Source organism: Marmota monax, unplaced genomic scaffold, assembly GCF_021218885.2.
Source record: "Marmota monax isolate L192 unplaced genomic scaffold, Marmota_monax_Labrador192_F-V1.1 WCK01_AAM20220418_F8-fsc00019, whole genome shotgun sequence".
NCBI lineage: Eukaryota > Metazoa > Chordata > Mammalia > Rodentia > Sciuridae > Marmota > Marmota monax.
In genome coordinates, this window is record NW_026695242.1 from 8,686,790 (window position 1) to 8,712,530 (window position 25,741).

The following is a 25,741-nucleotide window of genomic DNA, read 5'->3' on the forward strand; positions in this document are numbered from 1 at the left end:
CAGAGGGCTGAGCACCTGGTCCCCTGCCAGGGCCCCCAGGAAGTTCTAGCACCTCACAGTGGCCTCTTGGCAGCTCCCTCTATCATGGGAATGAGACTTCTCCCTCAGCTCGAGATTTGTGCTTCAGGTCTGGACACTGTTTTGACCTTGTTGTTGGGTGGCGGGGGACAGGGGTGGGCAGAGAGAAACCTCTGATTCCACCAGACTCACAGGAAGCCCAGCTGCTCCCGTTGGTCCTGTCATCCCTGGGTCTCCTTTGCTGCCCTGAAACGAGAGAAAGAAACCATGAACCCTCCCTGGTGAGGTGCCAGTCTTCCATCACCAGCTCCTATTCTGGTACAAAGACTGGGAGCCTCTCCGACCTCCTCAAAGAACCCTCTGGAAGCAAAGTCTGTGTGAGACGTGGGGTGTCACGGGTGCAGACTCTGCTCTGGAGGGTCTTGGAACCCCCTCACTCTCCCTCCAGCAGCGTCTGTCCCCCAGGGCCCTCTGGAAGGACTGAGCAGTGTCCTGAGGGTACTGGTTGGCCCGAGAGAGAAGCAGGGGAGGAGAAAGAGGAGCAGGAAGGTGGCCGAGAGAAGGGGAAGGGCAGGGAGCTATGGTTTCTTCCCTGAAACCTCAGCGTCATCTCGTTTCCTTGTGTGGCAGTGATGTCAGAGCAGCCCAGGCCCCTCTGCGGGAGATGCCCACCCTCTGCGTCCCGGAGACAGTCAGCAAGGTGGGTGGATGGAGAGAAGGGAGCTGCTGGTGCAGGTGGAGAAGTCCACAGGTGTCCCTGGGGACCAGCCTGCCCTCCAGAGAGCCCCCGTCCTGAGAGTGTGGAAACAGGGGCTTCCCGGGGCTGGAAGACAGGTGACTGTCCTGCACACTGGCCTCCTCTACCCTCACCTCTCACCCACTTGGCGTGGGATGGGGCTGGATCTCAGGTGTCACCTTACATTGCCAAGACCACTCATCTCAGCCACTGTGGGGACCATGCCTGACACGCTGGCCTCCTGACTGCTTGATGTCCTCTAAGGGTCTTTCTAAACACCTGGTGCTCTGTCTATGCCGTTTCCCTACCTCATTATGAAATTTAGGCACATGTAGTCATAACACCCCCTGGGGCCTTGTCACACTGAACCATGACAGGTGACAGGTGATCAGAAACCCAAGTGGAGAAAGCTTCCATCTCATCTCTGTCCACTTGTGGCCCTCGAAAGGCTCCCCCTCCCCCAGGCCTGCCTGGCTCCCCCAGGCTGCTGGAGAGTGACCAGGAGTGACAGCTGAAGGCAGGGATGAGGGCTGAGCCCCTGCGGCTGTCGTGGGGACCCCGTTGGGCTTGGGTGCTGAGGCTGAGGAAGGGTGGCCTGCAACACGCCCTCCCACCCACCGAGCTCTCACCCTCTCGCCCTTTGGTCCAGCTGGGCCTGGAACTCCAATTGGTCCTGGGGTACCCTGAGGGGGTGAAAGAAAGGAGAGTTGAGGGGCTGGCTGCTGGGGAGCCCTGGGAGTCCCGCCCGACCGCTGGAGATGAGCAAGGTCCAGGGCCCAGTTTTCAGGGTTGGCGAGGCCAGGCTTGTTCAGGGTGGCCATTTGATGGGGCCATTTATGATCCTTTTGGAGCTTGGGGGCCTTGGAGGAAAGAGCGCTGGCCCCTGCCTCAGAGCCAGATTTGGGGGACGAAACCCTTTTATGTCACAGCCAAGCTTGCCAAGGCTGAAAATGGCAGAATGGTTGCTGAGTTTGCTCCCAGAAGCCCTTGGGAGGGAAGTGACCCTGTCCCGGGGGCGGGGCCTAGGGCGGGCACCCCTTTGCTGTCGCAGCTTCACATGCAGCAGGAGGGTCTTCATGCCACAGAGACCAAGGCAGATGCACATAGAGAGGCAGGCGAGAGGGGGCCATCCAGCAGACCTGTCCCTGGCCCTGGCTTTTGAGCCCACCCCCGCGTCCTGGGAACAGGCTGGATTGGAGGGGATTAGTTAGTGGGCCTCGGGAGCCTGCACCACATGAGCCTTCAGAGAGGTGGGCCACGACCTCTCCTAACTCAGGGCGGTAGGGAGTGGGGGCTGGCGTTGCTTGGAGATGGAGCAGGGCTTCCTGTGGCACCATCAAGTACCTTCCCCTGGTTCCCACCTGTAGCCAGACTGGACCAAGCCTCGAATTCACAGTCTCCTTTCTCTGTCTCACTGTCTCAGGCAAGGGCAGGGGGCTTGGTTGGGCCTGGGGGTGATTTCTGGAGCTCTGAGTATCCCTGGGAAAGGTGGGGCTCAAGCAAGTGGGAACATGCTGATTTTCTCCACGTAAGAAAAAGCCACCAGGTCAGCTCAGTGCACAGATTTGCAACTGTGAGGAAGAAGGGAGGCCATGGGCATGTGCCACTGAGGAACTGCCAAGGTAACAGTCCAGATCAGGGTGACAGCCCAGAACAGGGCTCCCCAGGCCCTGGGCCAGGCTCCAGTCCTGCTGCAAAGGCCTACAGACTCCCACGCTGTCTGGAAGCAGCCTGTCTGGGTGGCAGTATTCCCCTCTGTGCACTGAAGAGGGTGACCTACGTGTCTGCTTCCAGGTCCGTGTGAAAGCCGGGCCTGACCCTGGGCAGCGCCCACTCAGACACAGCTAGTCATTTGGACAGGGCTGGATTCTTTTCTTCCCCAAACATTGTCCTTTAAAGTCATGAGAAAAAAATAAAGCCAGGGGTCAAAGAGGACAGAGTACATGTGTTTGCACTGTGTCCCCTGCCCAAGAGAGAAGGATGAGCCGCTGAGGGGGGGTCATGGCTTCTCTGCGAACAACGTCAGATCAGCCCCCAGCTCTGACCAGGCACCTGGGACAGGTGTGCTCGGTGAGGACGGTGGGTGGGAGGGGGCTGTGGTGGAGGATCGAGGCACAAGGATGTCTTGAGAACAGTCACGGCTCTGTTGGTGAATTGGGGCGCTGCCCGCCAATGCACAAGGGCTCTGAATATGTGTCATCACGAGCTAGCTGTGTCCATGTCACCTTCTCTCTCTCTCTCTCTTTTTTTTAAAATTTTTTTAATTTTTGAGATGGCTGTCAGGATATTGCCCAGGGTGGTCTCAAACTCATGGGCCTAAGTGGTCCCCTGCCCCAGCCTGGCGTGCCCCACCACCTGGGCTAACCTCTTCTTTAGGAGGGCACAGAACAACATTCATTAAGTAGAGGCTCTGATGGGGCCGCCTGTGCCCTCCTCCCTCTAAAGGTCCTAGGCTCTCCTAGCACTGCCTGCAAGCCCCCCTGGGAAGGTCAGCCTCCCTCTGTCTGTCTGCAAATTCTCCTCTCTCCTAAGTGCCACTCCACCAGCTCACAAGAAGCTCATCTTCCTGGCAGGACATGGCCATGTGGCCTTGAAAGCACCCCACCCACAAGGCAGAGCTGGGGCTCAGTGGCTGGAAGAGGCTGGGCACACGCTCGGCTCTGGGATGGCTCCTGAGCAGGAAGCCCAGCCTCCCGGCCCTTGACAGTCAGTGACCAACCCCATGAGAGGTACCATGCATCAGCCAGGAGCACCACAGCTCCGATGACCTCGCAGCATGCTCGGGGAGGGGGCCGGAAGGACACTTTGGTTGTTTGGCATAAGCAGAAGTGCTTGTGGTCAGGAGTGGGCATGCCCATTTTTTGGAATCTTGAGAAATAGAGAGGGGATCGGAGGGTCTCCCCCTTGCTGGCCTGCTGGGTGATGGTGTTGTCACTGGCAGGGGTGTGGTTAAACGTGTCCTTGGGACACTGAGCTGGGACTGGCCTCTGTGCTCTCCAGCTCCTCACCCTTCCATGCCACCCTCCCCCGCAGCACCAGCTGGTGGCTGCACAGGACTGGGAAGCCCTCATGGGCAGACAGAAGATGGACAGAGCCACAGCATGAAGACGACACAGAGTGACGGGCACATATAGACACGGTCGTGTTTGCTGGGGACGGGTCCAAACCCCCAGGGTGAGCTCAGCATTCCTTCAAGGTCCGGGTGGGTGCTGGAGCAGCCTCCCGTGCCCGACACCTGGCATGACTGGGGTCCCTGGGTGCAGACTGGGGACAGGGAAGTTCAGACCAAGCCAGCGCCTGTGGTCCAGAGGCCTGGAAAAACACTTCTGCTAAACGTGGATGGGACCTTCCTACAAGGGACAAGGCACGACTCACAGGGGAAACAAGCCACAGTGGGACAGACAGAGGGGTCACAGGCTGGGCATGGGGGACAGGGTGAGGGGTAACAGAGAAGTGACACTCACCGGTGGCCCAGGCCTGCCGTCCAAACCTGAAGCTCCCTGGACGAAGGGCACAGTTTGACCAAGAGAAGGGGGAGGGCGGAATGGGGGGGGGAGAAAAAGGGGACAACAGGGAGGGAAGAGGTGAGTAGAGCGGTGACTCGGACAGACATAAATGCTGGCACTTCAACACGACGGGGGACAGGGAGCGGCATTTACATGGAAACCAACAAAAGCATGGAGACACCGAGGCTGTGGCCAGCTGTGAGCAGGCTGGAGGGACCAAGGCTGACGGCTGCCCGGGTCCACCCTGTGCCCTCGCTCCTTCCAGCCCCTCTCCAGGCCCCTCTCTCAAGGGCTTTCAGTGCTCCAGGGAAGGGGCATCAGAAAGGAAATCCTGGGGAGGCTTCTGGAATCGGAGCCTCATGTTCTTCCTAGGATGGGCTTCACTGGGGGGGGGGGACAGGCTTACGCAGAGGGTGGCCCAGGTGAGGGGTCTTCCCAGCCTCTTTTTACAAATCTATTGAGATCGGACCCCCTTCCCCAACCCCAGGGACCCAGCTCTGAGTTCCAGCATTCAACCACGGAGCCACATCCCCAGCACCCCAACTTTAATATTTTATTTAGAGACAGGGTCTTGCTGAGTTGCTTAGGGCCTCTCTAAGTTACTGAGGCTAACACTGAGCTTGCGATCCTCCTGCCTCAGCCTCCTGAGCTGCTGGGATTACAGGGGTGTGCCATCATAGCTGTCTCCAGCACATAAACGTGCCCTTGGGACACGGAGCTGGGACTGGCCTCAGTGCTGAGTTTTGAAAGCCAGTAGAAGCTGGCCTGGTGGGAGGAGTTGGTCCCGTGATGATAACACTAACAATGCCTGACGTTTTTCTGAGACTTAACAGTTTGCAAAACCTGACCTAAACTCAAAAACCATCCTTACGCTCCCAGACAAGCACCCTTTTATAGAAAAAGCTGACTGGATGATGGGCCTAAGTCACATGTCCCTTGTGGCAAAGGGGTGGGCAGATGGGTGCTGCTCAGAGCCGTCTGCTCGGCAGCTGCCTCACTCCTTGCTGACCAAAGATCCATGGTAGGAAGGGGCTCTTGCTCCAATGCTAGGCTCTGAAGCTGTCCTGTGATCCATCTAGGAAAACCCGGGGCCATTCTCTCAAGATTCCAATGTGACAAGCCAGAAAGTAAGGAGGTCGTTGTTGCCGTACTCTAACTGGTAAGGGCTGAGTTCTTGGAGATTGCTTCCAGAGGGCCTCAACCTCGGGATTTTTTTTTTTTTTTGTCTGGGGGACTGAACTCACTTAACCATTGGGCCACACACTCAGTCTTTTTTATTGTTTTTAAATTTTGAGACAGGGACTTGCTAAGTTGCTTAGGGCCTCTCTAATTTGCTGAGGCGGACCTTGAACTTGCAATCCTCCTGCCTCAGCCTCCCAAGATGCTCCCTCCCAAGGTGTGTGCTACCATGCCTGGTTTCAACCTCAGGATTTTAAAGGTGGAGGAAACCCGCAGAGAAGGGTGGACAGCAGGCTGCTTCCTCCCCAGGAAAGGATTCTCCCGGTTGGATAGAACCCCCCGGGGACTTGGTTCTCAGAGTTAGGATCACATCATTTTGGGACTGACCATGACTCACAGGCCAGAGCCAGGGTCCTCAACTCCAGCTGCCCATAGCATCCTCTGGGGTGAAGTTGCATAATACAGAGGCCCAGGCTCCAGCGTGGCCCAATGTAACCAGTCTCTACAACTGGGCCCAGGTAATGGTATGGTGACTCCAGTGCACTGCTAGCATCCTGGATGTCCAGCTTCCTTTGAAAAATTGAAAGATTGTGAAATGCTCCTTCCTCCAAGGCAACCACCCACTGAGCTGAGAAGGGGCTGCTCCCCAGGGAAAAGGCATTTGGGCATCTGGGGTATCACAGGTGCCATCACTCCCTACTGACCCCCGGAGCCCATGTGACCTGCAGTCTCAGACCAGGCTTATTCTACAGTTTTCTTAAGCTGGGCAAGATATTTCTCTGATCCATGGCTCTACTGAAAGTTGAAGAATTAAACAGAGACTGGGGACTTTGTCCTTCATCTGGCACTTTCTTTGTTTCTGTTACCTGTGCAGTCACGGTGCCATTGGCATGCCAAACTCTGACTAAATTCTCCAACAGTCTCTGGGGAGGTCAGGGCCATGAGGGTGAATGAGGGGAGGTCTGTGGTTGAGGGGAAGGAAGGTGCTTCCATGGGACATACTTAATCATTCTGGATGCAGTTTGCGACATGGGGAAATGTCTGCTAAAGTCATTAGTTTTCTGTAGCACCTCAAGCAAATCAGCTGCTTCAGTAACCTTACGTTCGTTGCATTCATGAGGGTGTCATTACACCTTTCGCTTTGCTGTTGGGCGGCTGAGATTATAGGACCAGAGCTTCAGGCTCTGCCGAGCCAGGGGAAGGGGCTGCCCGTGTTCTCTGCTCTCCGTGGCTCCCTGGGGTGGGGCCGGAGGAGTCTGAGTAGCTGAAAGGAGTCCCTTTACAAGGCTGCGGCCTCAGTGGAGAAGCAGCCTCTGACCCCGCCTCATATGTGACCTCAAGTGACCATAAGGGAGATGGAGCACTAAAGCTCCTTCCAGCACTTGCAAAACAAATCCAGAGTGACAATCTCAGTGGGCTGTGGCATGGTCACCAGGACACACTGAAGGGTAAAAGGCCATCAGGCCACTGGAGTTGGGACCAAAGGGACTCATCTGGCCCAGCCCCTACTTCTAGAGAAGAAGGTACCTTCTGAGAAGCCCTCACCAGGAACGGGGCCGTGAGCCCTGGGCAGGCTGAGATCAGAGCTCTCTGGAGCCTGGGGAACAAGTGGCCTTAACCTGCTGGGACCAGGACTTTTTGCATGCTTTGCTGCTGTGGCTAGTACTTAAGAGGGGAAAGCAGGGGTTCTTTGGGGTCCTTCTGGGAAAACAGGTGAGATGGAGAATATCCTCATGGTCTCACTCTTCCCAAATCTCCAAGCTCGGCTCCCAAGGGAGGCTGTGATGGCCCTGCCTTGGGCACAAGCAGGTCCTGGGGCTGTCCTCAGGCCAGTCTGCCTCTCCCCTGGACTTGCCTTGGGTGGGCCCTGTCTTGTTTAGCTTTCATTTTCCCAGAACACCTGGAGGAGACCCTAGGAAAGGGAATTAGAGCCCAAGGTTTTCTCTGGTGGGAAAGGAAGGCCACTTGGGGCTCTGGTACAAACGCTCGAAACTTGAGACCCTGGAGTTTTCGAGTGGCTACTCCCAGGACCCTGCCCACCTGCTCCCGGCCCCATAGGGCCACCTGCCTGGGCTCCTTACAGTGGTCTTGCTGGCTCTGAGATACTTACAGGTAGGCCCAGAGGCCCTCGGTCTCCTTTTTCTCCCTGGGCCCCCTTCTCTCCTTTGGCTCCATCTAGTCCTGCCTCTCCCTGGAGGAAGGAGAAAGAGGAGGTCACAGAGGGCACGTCCTGGACAACCCATGCTTGTCTCTTGGGGTCTGGAGACAGGGTGGGGTTTGTAGAGGAGGGCGGAGGCGGGGGTGGCTGGGCCACAGGTGGCAGGCCGGAGACTCCAAGGATCCCTGATCTACCACCCTGTCGCGCCTCAGCATCCTCTGGTGACACTGAGTTGCCCAAAGGGACAAGGGATGCATGGAGTGGAGGCAACACACAGGGCAGTTCCAGGTCAGGCGTTGACATAGGTGACCGTTTGCAGGGCAGGAACACTGGGATCCTACAGGATCTGCTGGCAGATGCCTGGAATATTCTACCACCAGGGCACCAAGGCTCATGAACTAGCTGGGAGAAGAAACGTCCCAAAGTCCCCTGAAGGATGTCTTGTAGGGAGTAAGGGGCCTTGTCATCCCAACAGCCTGCGGCCCCCCTTATTCATTTGAAATGCTCTGGAGGAGACTGGGAGAAACTCACTAAACTGAGCCCGCGGGCTTGGCCCTGGGGAGGGCCCACACTTGGCTGCCACCTGTCTTCCTCCAGAGCTTGAGTGGATGGTGGTGGGGCAGGTGACACGGGAAAAGGATCTCACCATTGGCTAAGGATCTAGCCTGTCACTTTGTATGCATGAATGGGAAAATCCTGCATCCTCAGCATGCCAGGCGTCAGTGCTGAATGTTGATGGCACCCCGCTGGATGGAGTGTCACCTGATGCCATTTAGGGAGAAGGATTGGTGGGGTTCCTGAAGCACTTTCCCTCTTTTCTGCTCTAACGGATGCACCCCCCCCCCGCCCCCCCACCCCAGGCCCCGCCCCTGTCACAGAACCTCTTCTCACCTTTGGTCCAGGAACACCTTGGAGTCCCTACATTTGGAATCAAAACAAGGTGCATTAGAACTGCAACTCTGTTGGACCTCAGAAGAGCAGGGGTTTCGCATGCAGTGTGGTCTGGAGGCCCTGTCCATGACAGGTGGAAGGGAATGCCGGGAGACCATGCTTGGGGCTTCCTGGGTGGGGTCTGAGCCAGCCTTTCCCAGCCAGGAGCCAACAGAAAAACTGTGGCCCCCATGGGAATATTGAGGAAATCGGACAAAAACTGAATAAATTAACACATGAAAAGTACTTAGAATAGTATCCGGCACATGGTAAGTTTCAGTAAATGTTGACTAGTGTCGTTATTGCTACCACTACTTTACAATGACAACAGGTGACACTGTGAACCATGCAGAGGTACAGGCTGGCATCTGTTGGTTTGGGTGCTTGGGGGGCCTCTAGGTGCAAAATAAAGGGGCCCCACAGGTACATTTCTGCAACTACAGGAAGGCCAATCCAGTGGGGCTGGTTTTAATGGGTCACTTTTCATTTTAATCTGGTTTTCTTGCCAGTTGGGTACCAGGAAGGACGGAGAGGAGGAACAGATGTTGGATGGCAAAGGATTATGTAAATGTCGGGCACAGCTTAGTGACAAAGTAAGCCCAGGGCTGCCATGCTGGTCAACAGTTTGCAGGGAACCAGGCCACGCCCAGGCTCCTCGGTGTCATTGGGATGGCATGTCTAACATGGGAGGGAAGCAGAGTAGTGACTACCTTGGGTGCTGGTGGTTAGGGGTTAGGGACCTGAGCACAGGGGACTGAAATTTTGCCAATAAGCTGTCCATACTTACCGGAGGTCCAGGAGGTCCCTCTGGCCCTGGTGGCCCAGGAACCTGGAAGCCAAAGGGGAGCCCAGTTACACACCATGTGGTCCTTCCTCCTGACACAGCCCGGGGTCTGCTGAGGACTGTGAGGCCATAGGGGGACAGGGCTGCTCCCTGGAGGTCAGCTCAGCACACAGTCTCCCAAAAGAAGGCCCAGGACAGGTCAGAAACCCATTGCAACCCACTGGCCTGCACGATGTTGCAAAAAATTGCCAGGAAATGGCCCTAAAATATCCATTCTCCCACATTTTCTTGAAACTCTGGAAAATCTAGTAGAATTATTTTCATGCCTTGTTCATCAGGACTTCAGTGCGTGAACAGCTCTCCTGAAGGGGGCAAGATGCAGCCCCCTCGCCCCCTACCCCAGGCCCAGCCCCTCTGGGGCGAGGCATGAGATCCTTGGCTCACCCCAGTCTTCACCACCCCCTATTGTCTTTAACTCAGACATCTTGCATTCATTTGTGGGGGGTCTGGTCCCCGCAGGCATTTGAGTTTGAGGTCCTTTGCTTAGAGGAGCAGAGACTGCTTATCAGGCATGGGGGGAAGGCTGGGATGTTTCTGAAGGATAATCCAGGGACTGTGGATCCCGTTTCCCTCAAGGGCAGGTTTCAACGGAAGAGGACTTGGCTGGGTGGTGAAGATGGAGGAGCCCAGGCTACTTTCTTCTCTACAGAGATGGTGCCCACTGCGGAGTCTGTCTCTGATGAAACTGGACACCCACTGTCTAGGGTCAGCCACTGCCTGTCCCTTACTGAGCTGGGCACCCCACCCCTCAGCTTTAAGATTCTCCTCAGGTGCCTCACCTCTGCCAGGGATAGAATCACTAGACTATGGCCAGGTTGAAGACCCCTCTGCCAGGCCACGCTGCACTGGGTACACAGGAAGACCCCTAATGTCCCTTGGACCTGTGGGCTTTTCATTCAGCTTCCTCCTAGTCTCCTTGTCGGGAATACAATCTTTGGAAATTACTTTTTAAAAGTTTACTTTGTTTTCTTATTATAAATAATACATACACAGATCTGATTACAGTAGTGTTATACAAATCTGCAATGGATTAAAATTCAAAGAATTTTACCTGTACAATTATTTTAAAAATGAAACTTTAAAAGTAGCACAAACTCATTAAAATATGTTATGAATTTAAGAGAATTGAAATAAAACAAAAAGAAATCATTGGTTTACCTAGCTGAGAAGCACTGCTAATATTTTAAAAATTTCCTTACATGTTTTTATTGAATAATATGTAGTTGAATGTACTTGTGATGACATATAAATACATAAATATAATTGGGTTTTCTGTTTCTTTCTACTTAACATGGAATCCATTTCTCCTGAGTGGAATGGAAACGAATATTATATAGCCAGGGCTGGCAGCAGCACTGTCACCAGGAAAGCTCTCAAACATGGGCCATTATTACTATTCGTATTGTTAGAATAAGTTATTCAATCCTTTTCTTCTTGTTAGAAACATGGGCTGTTTCTAATTTTTACATTAAGTTCTTCTGGGAAGGATGTTTTTGTGTATAAGGCCCTTTCTGGATTTAGGATCATTTCTTTAGGAGGTTATCCATTTCTAAGTAAGTAACATACATGGGATTACACAGTCAGGTCTGTTTCACTAAATCCACGTGGGGCTGTGATACTAAAGGGTGATGGGAGCTGGGTGCGGTGGCACAAGCCTGTAATCCCAGCAGCTCGGGAGGCTGAGGCAAGGAGGATCATGAGTTCAAAGCCAGCCTCAGCAACTTAGCAAGGCCCTAAGCAACTCAGTGAGACCCTGTGTCTAAATAAAATACAAAATAGGGCTGGGGATGGGGCTCAGTGGTTAAGGGCCCTTGGGTTCAATCCCTGGTACCAAAAGAAAAAAAAAAAGAAAAGAAAAAGTGACAGGGCGAGGGAACCTCAGAGGGGAGCGAGGAAGAGGCTTGGTGGCCTTTCCCTTTGCTCTGAGGGGGTTTCTGGATTGTCCAGGTCTTCCCACCACGCGTGGACTCTCCCTCGCAAACCTAGACCTCCGTGGCTTTCCCTTGCGTCTACACAGGTGCCCACTTTTCTCCCATCTCCTGACACCTGTCTCTGCCCTGACTCCCCCCCACTTGGCGGTTCTTCTCTTCACTATCTCACGGAACCTGTCTCTCTCTGGAAAGTCTTCCTCTAAAGCTTTGAGATGAACTCCTACAAAGTCGTCAAGACCGAACCTGAGATGCTCGCCCGGTTATGAGTGGCCGTCCCTCTCGTGCCCAGGACTGGGGACTGTGGGCTGCCTCAGGAGCAGGTCTGTTTATTTTCCTGTCTGTAGAAACCCAAACCCAGCAGGTGCTCTGGGAACCCTGGAGAGATGCTGCTGGAGGAGAGCCAAGCTCGGAGGCTCAGCGCCTAGCAGGGTGCTGCTCAGGAGGCCCAGCCCGTGCTTTGCTTCTGCCCTTCTCCTGACAATCAGCTGCGAGTTTCACCCTGGAGCACAGAGATGCTGGGCACCCTGGAGAGTCTGTCCTTTCTGATGAGACCTCCATCAAATCATTGCCCAAGTCACTAAAGGAAGAGCAGGTATGACCTACCTCTGCTCCTGGGTCACCCTTCTCTCCAGCTTCTCCTTTCTCTCCCTGTGGGCACAAGACACCAGGACGTGAGTGCCAGCACCAGTGTGAGCGCACAGGCATGACCCTGAATCTGTGACCAACTGGACCTGGACTAGGCTGGTCCAGGTGTCAGCACGGAACACCTTGGAGGCTGTGGGAGGAAGACTGCTAGCGGGTGGGTGCTGTGACCAGTATCTGCAAGGCCCTGAGGCTCTAGAGTGGGGAAGGGACTACTGTTCTGTGTGGTCCTGCAGTGGACAGACCCTGGGGTGGACCTGTGACTCATTTGTCAGCCATAGAATAGGGCACATGTCACTCCTGAGAGCATGTTACAATTACCATGTACCTGTTATACACGAAAACATATGACATTTTGAGATTGTGTTGCAAACATGTCACACACACACACACACACACGGCTCTGCCCTGCTGTACTAGGGACCCTCTTGTTGATCTTGACCTTGAAGAAATAAGCTGCTATACTGTGAACTGCCTACCACAGGGAGGGCCAGGTGGCAGGGGACTGTCCTCCAGGAGCTGAGGGATTTGGTCCTACGATGACAAGGAACTGGATTCTGCCACCAGCCAGTGAGCTGGGGAGAGGACCCCTGGCTCCAGCTGAGACTGCAGCTGGCTGACACCTTGATCACAGCCTTGTGAGACCCAGGAAAGACCCACAGAAGCTGTGACAGTAAATGTGTGTAGTTTTAAGTTGCTAAACTTGTGGTGATTTGTTTTGCAGCCATAGGAAATGAACACTGCCCCACCCCGGAGAGGATGTGTTGAGGGACATCAGCCTCTAAGGCTCTTTCCACCCCAAGAAGGAAAGTCCAGGTCCAAGGTGCTACACCTTAGAACTAGGTTGGCCCTAAAGACAGAGGTCACCGTGCTGTGTGCTGAGGAGACTAGAACCCTGTGTGCACTCAAATTCAGTAGCTGCTCGTCAAGAGGACCCCCTAGGCTGGGTGGGCAGGCTCGGGGCTAATGTAGCTTTGTCACAGTGCCAGGCACCCTAGGCTAGTGGCTCATGTGGCTTCAACTGCAGCAGTCTGCCAACACCCTCAGGACCCCGCCCTCTCGCCTTACTGTAAATCCCCGGAGCCCGATGGGGCCAGGCAATCCTGTCGCTCCGGGCCTCCCTTGGCCACCGGGTTCTCCTTTCTCCCCAGTTGGGCCGTCTAGACCCTACAGATTGACAAAGGTCTCTGTTAGTGAAGCTCAGGGTTGTGATGCTGAGCACCTGTGGCCATCTAGGGCACACATTCAAGGCTCCGTTCCTCCAAGGCGAGTGCCTAGGAGGGCACCCACTTCACAGGTGGAAAATCCTGAGGCCCCATCAAGACCCCCAAATCAAGTCAGCAGCCTTGCTGGAGGGGACAAGGACTCCTGCATGCGACCTCTCGTGGGAATGGGGCTCTGCCTGCCTTCCAAAGAGGCAGTTTAATGCCCAGGACTCTCTCTTTTCCAGAGACCCATGAGGTGTCCAGGGAAGGAAACTGAGGCTCTGCAAGGCTCAGGGACTTTCCCAAGGACAGACAATGACAGAACAGGAGTTAGGTGGCCTGAGTCAGGAAGCTGGTCTTCATAAAGTGATCCCCTGCCCCTGATTCCTGCCTCCAGGTTTCCAGCTCAGGCAGCGGCTGGCATTGGGCAGAGCCAGGGCGGGCATGCAGGGGTCACGCACAGGGAGGGCCAGCCGGCCTGCCACTCACCGGAGAGCCTGCCGGGCCCGTCTCCCCTTTCTCCCCCTTCTCTCCTGGGCTCCCTGGGGATCCGTTTTCTCCCTTCGTTCCTGGAGACCCATCCTTTCCTGGGGGTCCTTGGGGGCCAGGGGGGCCCATGTCTCCTGGTTTGCCTCGAGGTCCCTTTAGAAACATCAGTAGTGCTTCTTAGGCATATGAGTGGAGAAAAGGGGAGGGGAGGATGGAGCAGAACGGGGGTCCAAGGACTGGAGTTTTGCCGCTTGCTTGGAGCTGGCAAAGGGAGCCCCCTAGACTGGCTCTTAGCGCTCCTTCTGGGGCTGCAGCCCAAGCCCTCCTGCCCCCTCCTGCATCCCCTGAGGGCGCACAGCCGGGCCTGTTCCAGAGCCTCATTTTGCCCTCACCCTGGTCAAGGCCGTTTCAGAGGCTTGTCCGGCTCTGGCTCTTCTTACCTTTTCTCCATCGTGTCCTGGAGGGCCTGGCAGTCCAATCTCCCCCTGTGGCCAGAACAACTGAAGGTGACTCTCAGAGCAGAGACAATAACAACGTCACTTAGGCACCATTTCCTGGGTACAGGCATCTTTCTCTGCATGATTCCCCAGAGTGCAAGCATTTTGATTCTCACTTGGGAGTCTTGGGAGATATGTGCTTTCGTTGTGTCTTTTACAGATCAGGACCTCAAAGCACACAGTATGCACCCAAGGCTCACAGTTAGTGGTGAAGGGAACCGGGATCCGGGTCAGGGCATCCTGACTCCATGGTCCGAGTTTTAGCTGCAATCTTGCACTGCTGTCTTTGAGAACCCTGGGCATCCCTGTCCCCTCTGAACCAGCCCTCCTGGCCCAGCTGCCCGTGGCTCCCTGCATCTTCACCCACCCACTTCTTTAGGTCAGGGAGGAGGAGGAGGTGAGGAAGGTGTGATAAGGTGATGTAGGTGTCTCAGAGAGGGAGGGTGTGAATTCTGCCTGATGGGCCAGGCCGGGGAGGCTTCAAGGAGGAGGTGGCTTTTGAGTTGGTCTGGGAAGATGAGAAGTCTTTGAAAGTTAGGGAAGAGGGGAAGGGATTGCTGGGCAGAGGACAGAGGGACAGTCCTTCTAAGACAAAGCATGGGGTGGATGGGCGAAGGATGGGAGGATAAAGGAAAGCAAAGGCAGCGAGGGATGGAGGGGTGAGTGGGCAGGGGCTCAAATGCCACCTTCCCTGAGGGGTGGCTCGGGGTCCCAGCTGTGTGTGAGGACCCCCACGACAGACAGCAAGGGAGGAATGACGGAGCCCAGGGCTGAGAGGAGCCACACGGCCGTGACAGTGGCAGGGCCACGGTGCCCTGGAGCATGGGAGGAAGTACAGGCCAGAGAATCCTGGGAAGGTGGGGGCTACCGGACGAGGGGTGGCTCTGAGGTCCCTTGCTCAGGGAGGCAGTGTCCTTGCAGGGTCTTTGTCCCCTTGTCAAGGTAGTTTTACCTTCTGGCCTGGGGTCCCTGGAGCTCCGGGGGGGCCTATTTGCCCAGGTAGACCAGGAGGCCCCTAGGAGAGAAAGGAAAGGCGTGTGGAAGAGGTTTCCAACCAGGAGGGTGGCCCACCACCAGAGGGCTGAGGTAGAGGCTGGCCTTCAGGGATCAGTCATTTTCAAACGTCTTTGTTAGTAGAAACAACTTTTTTTTTGGGGGGGTGGTGTGGAACATAGGGAGTCCCCAGTGCAAACCGATAAGCACAGGTGTGTCTGGACTGAAGCTGGGGTGGGGGGGCACACAGCCAAGGCCAACAGCTTTTCCCTTGAGGTCCTTCTCACTGGGGCTCCAAAAAGATAAATCTGACTTTCCCAACCATGACTTAGGTCATCAAGAAACAATCCAAACACCTGTCCATGAACAGGCGATGCCTGGTTTACCATACAGCACCCTGCCCAGCTCTCACGACGGGCTTCCTATAGTGACTGGGGTCATGCATACAAATACTTACATTTGTGAAAACTCATCAAACTCTATACTTAAAATGGATCTATTTTATTGGAGGCTATACCTAAGATTGACTTTCAAAGAAAAAAAAATAGTTTGCAGGAAAGTTTTATTTCTATGTTATTTCACATAATATATTTTAATGTCCCCAAATGAAGTTCCTTGACTCCAGAATCACATAGTTTATACCGATGTCTGACCCTGGATCGTCAGAGAGGTGGTGTTTGGTTCTGAGTTTGTGTCATCTCTAAGTGAATGGGAAATACGAGGTGAATTGAAATTCCCTTAGTCTGAGGACTTTGGGGTCCTGCCTGCCCTCTCCATCTGGGGAGTTAAACTTAGTGTGTCTGTTTTAACTGCAAATGTTTACCGAGGGTCTGTTCCTAGTAGACACATGTGCAAAACCCAGTGTGGGATTCACTGGTTTTCTGAGAGCAGATAATGAGCTCAATTTCTAGAAAATCGGGACGTGTGGAGACTTGCTATGGGTCTTTCGGAGAAAATGAAAGCATCCTCCTGGATCCTGCTCTTTCCACCACACAGCAGTAAACAGCCCAGCGACACTGTCACCCAGCACACAGCTGCACTGGTGAAGAGCCATCACCGAGGGCAGCCCTGACCCAGGCATGGGCAGCTCCAGGGGCCCACCTCCAGTCCTGCCCCTGCCCCAGGCTCAGCACACCCTCTGCCCAGCGCCACCCGGGGACCAAGTGTGCCCTTTCTGGAGGCAAGAATTCAAGTTCTTGCTTCTGGACTCTACTTCCATCCCCAGCCTGTGTCAGGAAAGCGAGCGAGCGGAGACTCACCATCAAGGCCAGTGTTCGGATCTCCTAAGAAAAACAACAGGCAGTTAGTTGAAGAGCAAGTCCAGGGCCATCTGCAAGATCCCTTCTGCCCAATCATGGCCTCTTGAGGGCAGGGTGGAGGCAGACCCTCACAGGGGCCTCCATGGCTCCAGCCGACGCCCTCCCCACCTCTCCTCGAGGTCTGTAATCTGGACAGAGCACAGCAGGCATGATACAGGCCTGGGCAGTCTCTCGCCCCTTCACCCTCTCGCCCTGATTCTGCAACCACCTGCTGGGGCCCTCCCTTGGTCTTTCCTCCTCTCCCAGAACTCAGGCTTACACCATCTCTCCCTTAAATAGACACAGCACAGCAGAGCATAGAACTACTCGAGAGAGAGAGAGAGACTGGTGGGATGATCCTTGGTTTAAAATCCTTTACAACTTGGGACTGGATTCATGCAAACACACATTTGTTTGAAGGAGCGGTTCTCGACCTGGGATGGGTTATGTCCCCAGGGGACCTTTGGTCACGTCTGGAGACATATTTTGGGGTGACAACTGAGGGTGGGGTGCTCACTGCAGTGAGTGGGTAGAGATGCTGCTCAATATCCCATGATGCACTGGGCAGCCTCCCCACCCTACCATGATGATTGTCCAGCCCCAGTGTCCACAGCGCCAAGGCAGAGACACCTGCTTTAAAAGGTGGGGAGCGTATGAACTTGAAATAGGGTAAAATTGACACACAAAGGAGATGTGTTCCAGGAAGACAGAATATACCCTGTGAAAGGGGAGTAGGGTGCCCAGAGCCCTGGAGGGGCAGCACCCTGTGGGTGCTGGATGTTCCAATTGATTCTCAGCTGCCCAGAGCCAGGTAACTGGCCAGCTGGGCTCAGACAGAGAGCCAGGCCACCTGATGCCACAAACAATGGGGCCATTTGCTTGGAGGCTGCACAGAGGGAGGCCAGGGGAGAGGACAAAGGAGTGACTCTTTCCTGAAGCCCTGTCCACGGCCTGGCTGCAGGGCCTCAAGGCAGCTGTGTGGAGGTCAGGGCCCAGGTCCACGAGGACTTCCAGGGCTTGGCCTCTGGGCTGTGGTCCACCTACCTGGAGAGCCTCGTTGAGATTTCCGTTGTAGTCCACCATCTCTCCCTTCCCTGGTTCGCCCTTGGAGCCCTACAAGGCAGATGAGATCTCAACTAGGGCCTGGACCAGGAGGGACTGAGGGCCCACTGTCCACACTGGCCACGTCTTCTGCACACGGGGCAACCAGAGCCACTGGGGTGGAGTGTCCGGGTTGCAGAGGAGGCTCGGTACTATGGCAAAGGAAGCAGCCTCCGTTTGAGTACTGGGGACTAGACAGGTCTGGAGGAGTGTGAGCCCAATCACAGTGGCCATCTGACCTCCCACCTGGGGCCGGCACCCTCTTCCCTTCAAGAGCTCAGGTCAAGTGGCTCCCCACTGACTCCAGGTGAGAGGTGATATACCTTGGGGCCAGCTGGTCCCTGTTCTCCAGTGGCTCCAGGCTGCCCCTGTTGTATGACAAAAGGAGTGAAATGGGCTGAGAAAGTTGGGTGCAGAAGAACCCAGTGTCTCCACTTAGGCCCTGTGTTAGGGGCTGCAGAGGGGCTCAGAGGCCAACAAGACTCAGACCTCCCCGCCCATCAAAATGCAGGCTCCGCCCCTTCAGGGAACATCCCCTGGACACCTGCCACGTCCTCTCTTCCTCCCCGTTCCCCTGGGCTCCTGCTTCTTTCTGTCCTATGTTAGTTGTTAGTGACTCCCCTTTGTTCCTCTGGCCACCTCTCTCTCCCTTGTCTCCTTGACCCTGGGAGCTACCTCCTTGGGAGCAGGGACCTGGCTCTTCTTTTCTCCCATTTCCATTTTGTACAGGTAGCAAGGGCTCTGTCACTTGTGGCCCGTTGCCTGGTTCTTTGAGAGCCCACTCTCCTTGTGAAGGGCCCCGCCTACAGGATGACACGGGGGGGGGGGCCGGAGAAGGTGTGAGGAGGACACAGGTGCTCGTGCAGGGACACCTGCCTTCCAGAGTGAGGGGTGGACATGGAATGGGTGAAACATGGTGCTAACTGAGAAAAACAAAACACGGCTCTAGCTTTTCTGGGAGAAGGCTAATATGGAAAATGGAAAAAAAATCAAGATAGAGAGTGACGAGAAGGCAGGAAGGAACCTTGGCTGGTGGAGCTGGAGCCGCTGTCACCCCAGGGGAGCTGCCCTCTATCCCCCTCCCTCCAGGGGTAGTTCTCTGAGGCCCAAGTTGACCAGAAAGATGGAGGTAGGAGGTCATGGCCAGTCAACCCTGTGCCCTAGGCTCCATGTCAGGGACAACCAGGGCTGCTCCCTGAGCGGGGGCCGGCACTCCCAAGCTGTCAGAGGTGGAGCCTCTGTACCTTGTCTCCTTGTCGTCCGGGGGGGCCGGCCTGGCCATCCATACCCACTTCTCCCTGGGGAGGAAGAGACACGGCATGAGGACAGGAAGAGGGGCTGGGACAGCTGCTCGAGGGGACAAAAGCAGACCTTGCTGCTCCTGTTTGGGGCATCACGGTCTTTGGGCTTCACTAACTGACACCATCCCGATCCCCCTCCTGAGCCCAGCCTGGGCCTCACCTCCCTCTGGAAGCCCTCTGTTCCCTCCCCTCCTCCTCAGAGCTCTGTGCCATTCACCGTGTCCACCTGCCGGCCAGGCCCTCCTCAGCCCTTGGTTGGTACACACAGACCCAGCAGGGTCACAGCCCCCAACTGGACTGAGGGTCGCCATCAGGCTGCCTGCAGGGACCCTGGAGCACTTGGGATGTCACATCTTGGGGAGTCCTGCCTGGGTGACAGAGGGGTGCATGGGGCCCCTGGGCATGTGGGGAGGGGGCTGCAGGAGCCCAGGATGGAGGTGCAGGGTGGGATGGGAGGAGGCCCGCTCCAAATGCTTCACTTATTGGACATTTCTCCTGGACCTGGAAAGCAGGCCCGAGTTTGGGGACACAGCCTTGAGGCTCTCCCTCCCTCTTGCTGCAAGATGCACACAGTGGTGGCCAGATTTGCCCAAGCTCCAGGGGAGATCCAAGCTGTGGCAGCCTCTTGCCTGTGACTCATGGGACAGCCCTGGGGACAGTGGGTGAGTAGGGGGCGGGCAGGGCTGCCTTGGGCAAAGCTGCTGCTCCAGCCAGTCAGGGAGTATGTGGGGTTTGGCAGGAGACCCTGCCCACCACTCATCTTGCCTGCCTTTGAGGACACTGGGGTCCCCTACATTCTACCTTTGAATCACAGGTTTGCTTCTCCTGCTAGATTGAGAGTGAGCCAAGGGCAGTTTCCCTGCAGCCCCCTGCTGTGCAGGGCCAGCCTTGGCAGGCCCGTGGGGGATGTCGATGCCTGAAGGATCACATTGTGTCAGATCATTAGAGATATTGAAGTGGCACCCCCTTTCTCCACAGAAAAGTCTCAACTGGACTTCTCCAAAAATCTTCACCATGGCTGATTTTAGGACTGTCAGCAAAAGAGTCTCTACAAAAGAGTCCAATGTAGATAAACTTCCTATTTTCCTGTCGCCCTGTTTTACTTGGCCACTGGCCGAGAAGATACCATCACTCCAGGTGCTGGACACCCCCTTACTAGTTTTTTACAAACATGTATCCAGTATGGTAGTTTCTAGAAATGTGCAAACAAGGCCTCTGGCCTTGGACTGGGCTTCACAGGGATGTCCACATTTCTAAGATAAGTTACCAGTTGGGCTCCATGGTAACAGCTGGCAGGGGGAGGAAAGAAAGGGGAGAAGAAGCTCCCCTCTTCTCAGGTGTTGTCCTTGAAGGGTTAACTTGCCCAGACCAGTGAAAGAAAAAGCTGCTTTTATGTGAACTTCTGCAGACTGTGAACTTCTGAGTCCCTCCCCTTCCATGCTGGGTATAAAACTCTGCAACTCCCTGAACTCGGGGTTCAGGGGATTGATTGATTACAGCAAAGGCTGTGCCCTCTGAACCTGGCTGCAGCCAAACAAAACTGTTTCCTGCTGTCCTCGGTGCCTTGCCTCGTTTGTCCCTACAACAGTATGAAGAGCTAGAGAGACTCCCCTTCATTTCCTGTGTTGCAGAAATAATCAGATAACACAGGACACATCAGCTCTGGGAAACCCGGACCTTACCACTGCAGTTTCAGCCAGTGAAAGGTGAGGAAGGGTGGTCCGTATACAGCTGCCCCCTCCACTCTGCCCTGCCCTCCTCCTCCCCCGGTGTGTCTGCACCAGGTGAGGGCTCCTGGCTGTGCTAAGGCCTGAAGCTCTCAGTCCCTGACTCAGTTAACCCTTGGGGGACCATCCATCTGCCCAGGGGGACAATGCTCCTGGAGGGTTGGTCACCTGTTTAGAGGCAGGACCTTGGTCCACACTTTTCTAGAATCTACTGGGCAAAACCAGGAGAAGGCTAAAGAAGGGGAGGCGTCCAGGATGTGAGGTTCCTGAGGACACACGGAAGGTAAAGACGGCAGAGGAACATCTCCCTTGACATTGAACTCACCTTTGGCCCTGGGGGCCCAGGGAGCCCTGGGGGGCCGGGCTCGCCCCTGCCTCCTCCAATGGAGTTGCCAGCGTCACCTTTCTCTCCCTGGGGGTGGAAGGTAGGGTTACTTCACCACTCCACTAGCCCCCTCCCCTGCTGCTTCCTCCCCTCACAGCCAGAGGACGAGGCAGGAGGCCACCCCTCGGGCTCTGCTGAGTGCAGGAGGACACTAGGGACCCATGGGCTCTAGCTCTGGGCTCCAGATCCCTGGTCTGCTGTGCATTGAAAGTGTGGCCCTGGTCACTGAGGCGGGACAGGATTACAACTGAAACCACAGACCCATCAGCTCCTGCGACTATGTGGTGTTTCTCAAAGTGTGTTCTGTGGAACACTCCTCAGTGGGCTCCTTGTAATGTGAAAAAGGGTTGGTGGCTAGCAACGTTGAGGAATGGAGCCTGACGGGAAGCTTTGCCAGCTTCTCTGCTGCGGGTGCTCAGAGCCTCTAGCAGGCTGAGGTGTACCGTGACTTCCCAAGGTGCCCATCTCGTGCACTTCTCCCCAGATACATGTGGCCTTGAGTCTCTTTAAAATGAAATATCCTTCAGAGCTGTGGACTGTGGGCAGGTTTTCAGAGCATGTACAAAGACATCTCTCCTGGCCGCGGTGGCGCACACCATATTCCAGTGGCTTGGGAGGTTGAGGCAGGAGGATCGTGAGTTCAAAGCCAGCCAGCCTCAGCAACTTAGCAAGGCCCTAAGCATCTCAGTGAGACCCTGTCTCTAAATAAAAAGGGCTGGGGATGTGGCTCAAGGGTCAAGCTGTGCTCAGACAGAAACACAAACTGGGTGCCCTGGGGCCACAATTTGGTCAGGTGGCCCTGGTACCAAAAGAGGAAGAAGAAAAAAAAGCAACCTCCTCAGGTCATAGCTACCTAGATTTTGTATTGGGGCAGATTTTTGGTACACCAGAGCCTATCTGTGGCCCCTTCTCCCCAGTTTGGTAGAGGGACACCTCTAATGTGAGGCCCCAGGAAATGTGTGGGACCAGGAAGGACCAGAGGCTTTGCAGGGAGCCCACTGTTCAGAGCTGGCACACACCTACCTTCTGTCCCAGAAGACCGGGGAGCCCAGAGGAGCCGGCAGCCCCCTTCTCGCCCTGCAGGGAGACAGTACGGGGTGGAAAGTGTCTTAGGGCCTTGCTCTCCTCGCTCATAGCTGGCCCTCCTTGGGCTGTTCTCTGAAGGGCTCCACTTCCAGGTCCCATTTGGATTGGCTTCTTCACTGGGTCACTTCACACTGGTGACAAACTGCATCCCTGCTCTCTCGGTTCCCACATGACCTTGGCCCTCATCTCTCATGTGACGGAGGAGTGACACTGGCCACATACCATAACAAAGGCCAGCAGCCTTTAGACCCTTCTGGGGAGAGCAGGAAGTCTGGAGACCCACTGCTTGGGGGACCCCTTCTTTCCTGAATCTGCTGTGCCCTTTTTCATGTCCTCATCATCTGTCCCTTAGAGTTTCCCTCCTGACCTTTCTGCCTACCTCCTTCTACCTCTAGGAAGACAAAACCCATCTAACTGAAACCTTCTTTTCGAAGGAATATTTTGAGAAGTTTGTGTCCTGCTGTGGGTCAAATTATCTCCCTCCAAGCTCCCTTGTTGAAGTTCTAGTCCCCAGTGCTTCACAGTGTGACCTTATTTGGAACCAGAGTCATTGCAGATGTAATTGGTTTAGATGAGGTCGTACTGGGCTAGGGTGGGCCCCTAATCCGGTGTGCTAGGGGCCTGCAGACACACACCTAGGGAGAAAGCCCTGTGAGGTGGAGGCCGAAGTGGGGTGATACTTCTGCAAACCAGGGGTCACCAAAGATGGCCCAAACTACCAGCAGCTAGGAGAGAGGCACAGGCAGATTCTCCCTCCTAGCACCCAGAAGGAAGCACCCCCGCCAACATCTTGGCTTTGGACTTTGAACCTCTATAACCTCTAGAACATACTTCTGTTGTTCGGTACCCTAGTCTGGGGTACTTTGATACAGCAGGTCCCTCACCACCTTCTCCCTACGACATGAATCAGAAAGGCCCTTAGAGATACTTGAACCCCGGTTTCATTTCACAGAAGCAAGCCAGGGCCCGGAGGTCACCCGGCTGTTGGACGACCCTTGCTGAACGGGTCCAGCCCGGGTCACCTGCTGCTCTGCTTCCTATACACACAATCTTCTCTGCCTTCACTGGGACTACATTACTCATCGCGGGCTGTTGGAACAATCCTGTAGCTTGGGCGGTGTCTGTCTCACACGCCCTGGAAGCTGGAAGGCCTGAGACCAGAGTGCCGCCTGGCTAAGTCGGGTGAGGCCTGCTCACTGGCTAATGGCTGCCATCTCACTGTGTCATCACAGGGCAGAGAGAGAGAGAGATCTTTCTTCCCCTTACAGGGCCACCCCTTGGATTAGGAGACCACCCTTATGACTTCGTTTGGCCTTAATTATCTCCTTGTTTCCTAGTACAGTCATCCTGGTGTCAGGGTTTGGACCTAGAATCTTGGGGACACAATTTAGTCCACAGCAGTGTCCAAAGTCAGGTAAGCATCCCAGCAGTGCTCTGGTGACATGAGAAATTCCTGTCTCCACAGAGCTGAGGGACAGCGGTGCTCAAATATAGACACAAACTGGGTGCTCTGGGACCACAATTTGGTCCGATAGCTCAAAGAACTTTCTAGCTGGAGCCACAAAAGATGCCATATCAAGGCTCTCGATGTCACCCCCTTTCTGTGTGCCCTTGTATAGAGGCTGAGTGGTAAAATGGCCGGGAGCTGCCCAAGGAGGGCCAGGTGGTGCCCTGTGATGGGAGGGAGGTGAGTCCTGTCCTGCTGGGCTGGTCTCCATTGTGCCTTGACCAGAATGGGCCATGTCTAAAGGGGAAGGATGTGGGTCCAGCCTAGGAGATCCTCCAGGAGCAGGGACGGGGACACAGGCTCTCCTGCCTGCTGGGCTTTTGCTGGGTAGCTGAGGGCTTCCAAGAGGGCTGTGTGTTCTCAAGTGTGGGTTTCTGCAGCTCTGCTGGGCCACCTGCCAGTCCCCTCTTCCTGGGACATGTGACCCGCAGCACGTTGCAGGCAACATCAGCCACAGGGACACAACAGGGGCCCGTGAGGCCAGGATGAGGGGCTCATGCTCCAAGACACCATCTATCACCCACTGCCCCCTCTTTCTGGGTAAACCTGGGGGCCCCAGGTTCCCCTGCTGCTCCTGGGTCCCCTTTGAATAAGATACTGATAAGCGAGGGGAGGGGAGGGGTTGGCAGTGATCAAAGACTAGTGCTCCCAGGAGACTGGTCCCCTAAAGTTCTCCTCTTAAATGAAGGGGTACTCTTGTCCAAAAGAAGTTTTGAAAGTGCTGCATAAGATATTTTTCTTTTTGGACTTTCCAATGCTCATTTAGCATTTTACAGGAAGTGAGAGGGCCTGAAATAAAGAAATCAGTGTGATACTTTTAACCCCACATTTCTCAAACCATGGAGGAAAAAGAAACCTCATGTGACATCTCTTCTTGTCCTAGACAACAAAGAAACAGCCCTGCAAGTGCAGAGACAACCGTGGCATGCATACAGACCAGGATCTGGGGAAGAGGGGGGCATTGGCAGAGTGCTCCTGACAAGAGGACCCTTCTCTGCTTGGAAGAGCCCTGGGCTGTCCTCAGGGGGCCAAGAGCAAACCACAGCAGCTCCTCCCACCACCCCACCACCGACCGATGCTCCATGCAGCCCAGAATGGTCCCTCTGCTTCAGTACCTTGGCTCCTGGGGTCCCTGGCTCACCCTGGGTGGAAAAAAAAGGCAGAATTAGGTAAAGAAAGGAGAGAGAGAGAGAGAGAGAGAGAGAGAGAGAGAGAGAGCAGGTAGAAGAGCTAAGGCTAAGGCACTGTGGGTATGTGGGGGTGTCCGTGGGACATGGGGCCACTCCAGACTTTCCTCTGCTCAGGCAGGCAGCCCCAGGCTATGGGAGACCTCTTGGGCTGCTGGTCCCTAGAGGGTCCTACCCTTCCCCCAGGTGAGGGGGTGGCACATGTGAGCCTCAGCAGGGAACCCAAGGAGAGGAAGGGATGACATTTGGTTTGGACACAGCGCCCCCTTTAGGTAGTCCTGTGCAATGTCTTCCAAGGTGCCTCTTCTTGCTGACCAAATGGTGGGGTGTTCAGGAGAAGGACTCCTGCTATCCTCTCTGAAGCTTCAGAAACATGGAGCTGCTGAATTTTAGAGCACATGGCAAAGAACTGGCTTCCCTTTGTGCACTGGCAGGCTTGTGAGGGCTGGCAAAGCTTCACTACTTTTTTTGCAAGACATCAACATCTGTCTTAAGGTGGTGCATCTGGCATGAAAGTTGCTTTGAGGAAAATGTTTCCTGATCCTGTCTGCCCTCTCCTCAGTCCAGCCACTATGCCATGGAGCCCCTGCTGCTGCAGCTGACCTCCAAAGCCAGTTCTCCCAACCTGCCCTGGGTGGAATTTCAGCGTTTGCTGACCTTCATCCCGGCCACGGCGATCCCAGGAGCCCCCTGGCAGAAAGAAAAAAAAGGCATGAAAGGTTCCTAGGTCTTTCCAGGGGTGGGGAGGGGGTGAAGTGGACGGCTCACTTCTGCTGGCGCCCAGCGCCCCCGCCCCTGCAGAGTGCCCTGCACGGAGTGGGCACACTGGTCATGAGGCTCGGGCCACCCTGCCTGCCAGGCTTCCACAGAGGCGCTGCAGGGACCATGGGTTGATAGACAGGACTCCAGGGGGTGTCCCTGGGAGGGAAGAGGGGCTTCACTGGAACATGAAAGAAGGAGGAGATGGAGGGGATGGGACTAGAATGAGGCCCCTGGGGGAGGGAAGAATTGCAGATAACAC

At 55.2% G+C, this 25,741-nt stretch overlaps 1 protein-coding gene across 6 annotated transcripts in view; it reads right to left on the reverse strand.

Moving 5' to 3' along the window:
• Nucleotides 1-25,741, reverse strand: part of Col13a1 (collagen type XIII alpha 1 chain) — a 145,963-nt gene that overhangs the window by 11,860 nt on the left and 108,362 nt on the right. For 4 of the 6 annotated variants that reach the window (XM_046419650.2, XM_046419653.2, XM_046419648.2 and 1 more), the window contains 19 exons: nucleotides 25,378-25,410; nucleotides 24,649-24,675; nucleotides 21,964-22,017; nucleotides 20,881-20,967; nucleotides 18,772-18,825; nucleotides 17,851-17,895; nucleotides 17,471-17,539; nucleotides 16,388-16,411; nucleotides 15,088-15,150; nucleotides 14,079-14,123; nucleotides 13,639-13,791; nucleotides 13,013-13,111; nucleotides 11,906-11,950; nucleotides 9,315-9,356; nucleotides 8,489-8,515; nucleotides 7,550-7,630; nucleotides 4,219-4,254; nucleotides 1,384-1,437; nucleotides 211-264 (listed from right to left, as the gene is read on the reverse strand). In XM_046419650.2, coding sequence (XP_046275606.1) covers nucleotides 211-264; nucleotides 1,384-1,437; nucleotides 4,219-4,254; nucleotides 7,550-7,630; nucleotides 8,489-8,515; nucleotides 9,315-9,356; nucleotides 11,906-11,950; nucleotides 13,013-13,111; nucleotides 13,639-13,791; nucleotides 14,079-14,123; nucleotides 15,088-15,150; nucleotides 16,388-16,411; nucleotides 17,471-17,539; nucleotides 17,851-17,895; nucleotides 18,772-18,825; nucleotides 20,881-20,967; nucleotides 21,964-22,017; nucleotides 24,649-24,675; nucleotides 25,378-25,410 — 1,092 coding nt within the window. The remainder of the gene's footprint in view (nucleotides 1-210; nucleotides 265-1,383; nucleotides 1,438-4,218; nucleotides 4,255-7,549; nucleotides 7,631-8,488; nucleotides 8,516-9,314; nucleotides 9,357-11,905; nucleotides 11,951-13,012; nucleotides 13,112-13,638; nucleotides 13,792-14,078; nucleotides 14,124-15,087; nucleotides 15,151-16,387; nucleotides 16,412-17,470; nucleotides 17,540-17,850; nucleotides 17,896-18,771; nucleotides 18,826-20,880; nucleotides 20,968-21,963; nucleotides 22,018-24,648; nucleotides 24,676-25,377; nucleotides 25,411-25,741) is intronic. The other 2 variants (XM_046419654.2, XM_046419651.2) reach the window with 2 other exon arrangements.